Raw genomic sequence first — 8722 nt, forward strand, 5'->3', positions numbered from 1 at the left:
TTGGATTTTGACTTGATTTTAAAAGATCGGCAAACAACAGCAGCCATTGCACCATTTGACCGTTTGACAGACTCATAAGGTTTTCTTGAGGGAAGCCTTATCAAGCAAAAGACATTTCTGGGGCTAACCACGAACCAGCGTCCTTTTGCTTGCTTTATGTGAGCTTAGAAACCGAGGATACTACATCAAGTCCCAAAGACACACTGGCTCATAATCAAGGTAGACTTCTAATGTACAGTAAATCTTGAGTTCATTTTCGATCAGATTTTTATGGAAACGTGATAGACCCCGTTGTATATGTGAGGCATATGAGAAGAAGACTTAACTGGTGTTTGATTGCAAAAGTTTGCGGTCCATGGGTATCCGAACGCTGATGGTGTAGAATTCGACCGCCTTATTGGTAGCCGCCCGTTGGTTTGTGGTGTCTCAGCGATAAGCTGTGATTCCGCTGTGATCACAGCAATATCCCACCAAGAGTATTCAAGTGAACCATCTAAAGTCGAGTGTGGGACTTGTATTAACCGGGTGCTAACTTACTCAGGTCGACGTCTACATAAAATGAATGGTCACAAAGTTTACCTCATTAGACACTCGTCGATCGTCGTAGCTTAGAATTCAGCCACATGTATTTAATAAATCTATGACTGGATTGTGTAAAATCAAGAAAAACACGTGGCCCATTTGCTCGTTGTTTCCGGAGGCATCGTGCTCCCCGCGACTATCGAGCGAAACTGGAAGTAGCAGCAGGGGATGAAAATAATCTGATGTTGTGTGCTTCAAATTTTCGGCGAATGCGACTACTAATCATTGGTTAGTGGCTATCGGACGCAGCTTTTTATGCTCTTCAAGGAGGACGTGTTAGTTACCAAACCATGAAAGTATAATTTTAAGCCTGATAACTGTAAAACATGAAGACAGTATTGTGAAAACAGTCCGTTACTTGCCTATTCCCTGATTTCGATCACCGGGGTGACCTTCGAGTTCAGCTTTCAGACTCTTAACCCTAGCATATTTGGAATCAAGCTTTTTTCCGGTTCAGGAGGCGCATCGAACTTCGTTGAGAATCTGACTACTGGTGAATTGTCAGGGTTGTTTCTATGACTGACGGCTAAATCCGTCGGCTGAATCCAGATCAAGACGAAACTCGTGATGGACTGCTTCTCCATGACCGACCACTTGTGGTATATAAGTGTGCATCGTTGCCAGTGGTAACCAGAACCTTAAGATTTTCGGCTTAAATTCACAGGTGCTGTTAAATTTCCAGACCTTATCACACAGTTAGACCTTTAGATTCCTTGTCACACTAGAGGTTACAGGCGCCTTATGATGGCAGTTGAAGGGAATTCTATCGGTTAATCACAAGAAAACAAGCACATGACCATCGCATCCAAAGGTTCAGTGAAATTGTATCCCACTACTGGCCTCAGATACCGCCTATGCATGACTCATTCTAACTTCTGTTGGTGAAATTAGCTGTAATAGAAGCTCACACCTTAGTGGAGGAGAGGTGAGAGGCACAGCACCGATTGGGTGTCCAGTCAGTCGATTTGTCACGCATGGATAAAGTTATCATGAAGTATCATGCACACACATTCTGCCAACCAGGTCATTTTGTCCTGCTTATCGCTGACACAGATTATGGCGCGTAAGCTAATCGCGAAGGACGAACTCGCACCACTGCTTGTTTAGCCTGGTCTGTGTTCTGCCGCGTGAATCAATGCGCAACTGGTAGCCGAGTCGTACCGGTAGCGTTTGTGGGTTACAACTATAGTCAATTAACCAGGATAAACGTCGTTGCTTTCAATCGTGAGCAGCGATGTTCCTGAGGCAAGACTTCTATGTGCTTCCAACAAATCCACGATTGTTACAGGCTTTTCAGCCTGTTGAAAATAAAATATGGATACGGTTTTCCACGAACCAACAGTTTGCAATAAGTTTGCGACCAGTTATTGTGGGCAGCATGGGGAACCTCCCTATGAAAATAATAAATCATCATGTTTTAGGGGAGCAGGATTGCCCAATGGTTAGACCGGGAATTTGCTGACCGGAAGGTTCGTGTTTCGAACGCGAGCACCGCATATCGACTTCTCCTGTCCAGGCTTGGGCAACCTGGGAGTATCCCTGCCCTAGTTCTTCCTTCTGGTGACATGGCAACTAAGCACCGAGAGAGCATTAAAGCTGGACGATTATTTTATTATTATTATCATCTTGTTACACTCAGGAGGGCACAACTACTGACAGTCTGCCAAAACAGATGCAACTAAATCGTTTGGGCGAACTACGGACTTCCCGGCTAGAAACCCTCTCACCACCTCGAAATCCTTGAAGTTGGTAGTTTTAAATGACCTTACGTACGGTGCATTTTTGTAGCACGTGAAGCACCGGCCTGATAAAACGTCTGATCCATCATTTGTCTTCTTTCCTATCACAAGTGTCTGCCATTTTGAACTTTCAACTCAAGTGGCTCTTTCCAAGCCGGTCTGTCCGTGCTTTGAAGCATTATTAACACCGAAGCACATGAAACCCGGTTTAATTCCTAATGCTCGGAATTCCACTGTGAGCTGTGGATGATAGTAAAATTCCAGTTAATTGAAATGTACGTCATCTACTCTTTATGACTGGTTATCTCTAGCTATTAACTGTTGTAAAATCAGAACCTGGAAAGGCACGTACTCGGACCGATTATGATTTTGAGTGAAACTGCTTTGCTTTTCCACTGGCCGAAGAATTTTCCCACACAAACTCTATTTGAAAAGCGATAGTGGTAGTTGGCTTACTGCAGGCGGATTCGCTGACTTTTGGACCACTTAAAAGCCTTATTGTTTTCAACCGAACAATCGAACGGAGGAATTATTGTTTAAGCTGACAGCTCTGGGACGAAAGAATCGGGTTGCAGTTGTACAATATGCAAGCTTCGCTCAAACGTACTAGACTACTGTTCTGCTGAACTCTTCCTCTGTTAGTAAGTGTGTTCTATTTTGGAACTAACGAAACCGACAGCACAAAACACTACTAGACCTTTCCATACTGCTCACCCATAGACGCTTAACTCAAGCGACCTTGTATACATGCACAACTTTAGAAATATTTCAGAGCTGTGGACAAGCGAATATGTAGTTTATCGCATTTTGGAGGTCATTCATCAAGCTACTAAATAACTTCGTGTGAAATAGACTCAAAGCCACAAACGATTTTGGTGAGCCATAAAGCGTCCTGCTATTCTTGCAGATCTTCTGGCCTATGACCCTACAGACGACACCGAGGTTGAATTCTACAATCTTTTATGTTCAATATAAACCTGTGTTTAACTCTCGATTAGACGAAGTGCAGCTGACCTAACAGCAGCAGAACAAACGAGGCCCATATAGTTTCACCTTGTGAGCCTGGCGCCCTCCCTTCTATTTTGTTCCATTCGGGTACTCCAAGAAAAACGTAACTAGTTACGACTGACGAGATTGTTTGCAATGCTACAAGCTGGCTGACACAACTAAAGTCCCGATTTAGCAGAATTTCACGCATATCTCAAATGATCGAGGAAGAACCTACTTGCATTAAGTCTGTCTGTTTGGAACGAAGTGCAAAGTAAGGGTCTCAAACACTGCCTTTTCTCTACTTGAGATGCTCAACTAGTCGATTCCCTCAAGATACTGTGTACTGAAGCGGCCGTTTCGCGGTGTCATTTTGTTGGATAAATAAATCCTAAACAAGCATCCGAAGATTCTTCGCATTGCTGACTTGAGATACTATAGCTACTCAGCTACATACTGTATGAACACCTTGTTATTGCTTCAGAGAGACTGAAATTTTGAATGGAAAACAGGGTAACACCAAACAACCGTCTGTTCCCTGTCACTGTTCATTTTTGTTGACATTTGATGCAATAGTGTTTCAGTAAAAAACACTATCAAAAAGCGCACAAAATCGTGACTAGTTTGCCGCAATATTTATTTATGGGATTGTACGGTTTCTGGTCTGTACCCATCAGGAGGGTCTGGGATTCGTAGCTAGATGATCGTTTTAAATTATTCGAATCTTTTCACGATAGACGAATGGAAGTTTGAAGTCACGGAATAATGTCAAAACATTCCGGTAGGTTTGGTAAAAAAAAGTGGTTTCAGAGTAATGCGATCCATCAGTCAAGTCCAAAAGGCACTTAATTTTCCTATGAAGCATTCCCGTCCGTATTTATTCCTTTCTTGCTCTTTCGCTCATTTAATCACGATTTTGTTACTGTTTGGTAGACTGACTTCTAACAGTGAGATTGCAAATTGGGAGGAGGCGAAGGTGCATGAAAACAATCGATGTCCATCACAGCTTAGTGTGTAATTTATATCATGATATTTGCAACGCAACCTTTGGGGAGGTTTAACTCGATTGACCAAATGTAGTGCAATACGTATGGGTCTAGCTTTTCTCCACTACAAGAGTATCAAGTAGGCTTCAGTCAACAAAACCAGACCGGATTCATTACAATTACGACACAATAAATAAATTAACAATTTATTCGGTGAATCGTCAGTTGACTACTCATGTACAACGGTGTAGTGACGAGAAATTAACTATTTTCAACACCTATACTGCTGCTTTCCCACTGTCACTGTAGATTGATTTATGAATCCTCGCTCTGAAGCACCAATTAGGTAACTTTCAGTCGCTCAGTCGGAAAAGTAAAAAGATGGGCTAGACACAATGCGTATGTGAAACTGGGGTTTGGTTAGCCTTTGGGTTAGGTCTTCCCCACTCCCCTCCAGTCCGCACACCCACACTACGAAATACTGTAACCGTAACTATGCTAGCCCATTCAGACAATCGGTAGTGTGTGTGTGTCTGGACAATAAGAGTGTTGTCGTTCTCAAGAGATTCAGTCTAACACTGGTAAACTTTTGATCATATACCCAGATAGAAACTCAGTCGACTAACCCGTTTTTGGTGAAGAGAGAAAGTGGTATCACGTCTGTATTTGGGCGGGTGGAGGGGGGAGTGAAAACAACGGACGAGCATGGTTGGTCCATGTGTGCACATCGGGGCCGTCGGAAAAATTTTTATGACTTTCCCCATGGCGTGCGCGCGCACACAAAAACCTGTCAGGTTGGTTGTGCAAAGCTACGGTTGCACATGCAGTGCATAGCGCGCGAACACAAACAGGAATACACCCGCAACTTGTCCACCACCCAGGTTCAGAAAGAATTTTATTACCTCGCTTCTGATGCCGCTGTTTTTGTACATTGCTCGTCACATTTGGGCCACCCGGCTATCCACCATCGAGTCGGGCACAGTCACTCAGCAAAAACATCGCACCGTTCGCTCACTGGATAGGCGCACAATGAAGGTGTACACACTCACATACGGAAACGCGTTCAGAGAAGTCACAACCAATGAATGGATGAAAGAAAAGTCCGCCATCCCAACAAACGCATCCGGCCGATTGTTTCTGTCTGTGTTGATAGCTTAGTGGAGCAACAGACATCTGAACTGTTGAAAGCTACATTCCCTCTGGGTTGACGGCAACATTTCTTGCCGTTTACTTTTAACAAAGCAAAAACTCCAGCTATTTTATCACTCATCGATTTTTCACGTGGCCAAAATGTGGTTTTATTGCTCAGATCGTTTGGGATTAGGCCTTCAGCATTGAAGCATTTACGAAGGTCACCTACGCGAGGACCGACAAAACAGAATTTTACAGCCGACATGGAACACTGGTATCGATTGTGTTCACAAATCTAAATTCCCCGTACCGAGATAAAGATATGATGATTCTGAGAGCAGCCAAAAGTTTGATACTTTGTGATTGCTTTCGAATAGCTTGTCCCCCATAAAGTCATGTTACGGTCTAGATCACAAAAACAACGGACCTTAATATTTGCGAAATTCTTTGAATTTGTAAGTACTCTGCTAGTGCAGCAGGTAAGGTTACCTAATATCTCTGTAGCGGAAGCACACCGCTAACTGCTAACTGCAGCTATGTTTCATAAGCTCACAAAAAATTGTTCAGCTGTGGCACGCTTTTGGTGCCTACCTGTCATGTCACCCGAAGGAAGCACAAGGGCTGAGATACTGTCAGTTTGTCCAATCCTAGGCAGGGGAGGTCGAGTGGCAGCGGTCGGGCTCGAACCACGGACCTTCCGACCAGTAAACTCTCGCTCTAACCACCGAGCCATCTCACAGACCCTAGAGTAATATTTTGTACGGAAGCACTGGGTATTTTTTCTGGTTGCTTTCGGCTGTACAGATCAAAAGCATTCAGCCAAACCGGAAAGTGGCTGAATGCCGGAAAAGACAAATGCTCCGACGCTTCGCGCGAACGTAGGAGAGTTATTTCGAAATCTAGCTATCTCCTTCTAAGGAGGGGGGGCACTGTTTAGGAATGGTGACGCATTAAGCTTATTGAGCAAGTTATATGTTTCTCAGGAAAAACATTTTTGACCAGTCCCGCTTTACGGTCTTTTCAGAGGCTAATTGCTGTATCAGGTGATGAGAGTGGGTAGCGGAAAGCATAACAAATTACATCGGCTTATTAATCTTTATTGAAACTAACCAATGATTCCCAATATTCCCTTTCCAGCTTAGCCTTTCTGGCCTAATATCACCTGCTGGTCGAATGACCTTAGGTGGGTCGACAGTTGACCGGCATCAAATGACTACTCTACGGTGTAAATCTTGTAGAAGACTGTGGATGGCTGTTTTATTTGGTGCATCTCCGATTAAAACAGGGATGAGAATTAAAAGCCATAATTTCTGAAACCGGATTTACAACGGACGCAGATGACTTGTGAGCACAAGAACATTTTACCGCCAATATGGCCTCCTTCAAGTTTAAGTGCATAGTATACTGCCCACTATCAACTGTATGGTCGTCTGCTAAGTGGGAACGTGATGGAGTGCTGGTTAGGAATCCCAGAGGGAACGCACGTCTCTTGCAAGTTGCTCAACCACTGTTGTAGTGGTTGACGTTCAAGGGCCCCTGTATTATGAGTATTCTCAGAAGTTCGACTAGACATCAATAAAACTGGGCACAGAACCTAACATTCAGTTGGACAAAAGTTCATAACTATGGTTGCATATACTTTGGCGTCTATTCTGTTGGCTTCATTGCAAGTTTCACAAAGCGAGTAAGATCTCTCATGCTCCTCGTCTACCTGAATAGTTTAATGGACAGATTTATACCTGAAGGCATGATTTCAGTGAGAATCGTTGAGAAGTAGTCATAGTACCGAAACATCCCAGTCAGCAATCGTGCGCTTTGAAGTCAAAATTTTATTGATCCGTTTCACGGTCGTCAACGTCAAATTTCACTTTCACTGTAAGTCGCAGGCTAACGAATCAGTCTTTTGAGAAAAAGTAACAGATTCAGCCAGCGTATATCGAATTACGGTGATCACAAGCATTTGTATTTGCCTGGGTAAACCTAGCTTATTTTGTGTGGAAACCAAATGTGCGATTACAGCCAAGTCAAGTCAGGTGATGTTGTTATGTTCCACACTGACACTACAGGCAGCGAGGATAAACGTGCTGAGCCATAGAGTATTCCGATCTGGAGTGAGAGTACCGACAGTGCATCAGGTGAGTTCATATTCGCCTTTTTAAGTGTGTACGGATACTGCTGTATACTACCGGGGGCGAGTCATATGTCCACTGCATAAAGCAGCCCACAAGTCCCGTTTGTACGGGTCAACGGGGTTTTTCCCAGGTAGCCAAGTCATCCGTGCATCTATTCAAAACATCCGAAGTAGTTGCAGGCGTACATAGATTTGTGAAATTTAGGGGTGCTGGTTTGGTTATACGGTTAGTCAGTAAACCACAGTTCTAATCGAGGTCTTCTCAGCAGCTCAGTTCATCCAACCAATTCTGCTCTGCAGAAAAGTCCGTGGTAAGCTATGACGGGATGATATAGCTTAAGTAGCCAGTAAAAGAAACTACTCACAAGGTTGCTGTTGCAGCTCACGACCGGTTTCGCCCTTCTTGGGGTTCAGCAGGTGGGCGCGGTCCCCGAGTTTCCGTCAACCTTATGAAATAATATATCCCGAATATCGTACCAACTGAAACATGAGGCGTCCTGTGTGCAGCACATTCAGTTGTAGAGTATCATAAACGAGAGTTTCAGTGTGAAAAAAAAATTGATTTGCAAATGAATGTACTTATCGTTAAGTGGCTAGTCTTGGATGGTTTACTAAATCGTGATAAACAAGTCAGAACTTAACGAAGGTGGTCTGTTTTCCGGTTTAGCGACAACAGTTAAAGTGCCATCAGTAGACGTGTAAACAAAGAGTGCCTCAAACATTCTGAATGGCTTACTTTCTTTGGAAGAGTCTGTGAAAAGAAGAAATATTCGATGGCTTACAGATCTTATGCTTCGTCTAGATATCTGGGATTTTCACGTTTATCCAAGGACTCAAATCATTAAATGACTGACTATCTCAGTTTGTCCTGAACCCAACCGAGATCCGTTTGGATAGTGTTTTATTTGGAGCTGCTGCACGATGAATCATGAATGTGGCTGTCGCATCTTTTTCTTTAGAGAATTTATCTTATCGTATTGACTAAGGGCGATGTCTTCTAAAAAGTGGTTTCGCGAGGAAGATAGTGTTTTCTGAACAACGGTGAAATCTTCTGAGGGCCACTCTCTAATAAATGCGTTTTCTTGGGGTGCTGACAACCACAGTTGGCGGAAATTGAAGCGACCATCGAGTGTGTTAGAAGAGTATTGAAAAAAACATGAAGAAAG

General features: G+C 43.5%; 1 protein-coding gene across 1 annotated transcript; it reads right to left on the reverse strand.

Moving 5' to 3' along the window:
• Nucleotides 1-1992: 1992 nt before the first annotated feature.
• On the reverse strand, nt 1993-6158 carry T265_00083 (hypothetical protein; the record flags this gene model as incomplete). Its single annotated transcript, XM_009163740.1, has 3 exons — nt 1993-2154; nt 5736-5942; nt 5979-6158. The coding sequence occupies 3 exons, from the start codon at nt 6156-6158 to the stop codon at nt 1993-1995; spliced, it is 549 nt and encodes a 182-aa protein (XP_009162004.1).
• Nucleotides 6159-8722: the final 2564 nt, after the last annotated feature.

The sequence above is a fragment of the Opisthorchis viverrini genome (genome assembly GCF_000715545.1).
Source record: "Opisthorchis viverrini unplaced genomic scaffold opera_v5_1, whole genome shotgun sequence".
Taxonomy (NCBI): Eukaryota; Metazoa; Platyhelminthes; class Trematoda; order Opisthorchiida; family Opisthorchiidae; genus Opisthorchis; species Opisthorchis viverrini.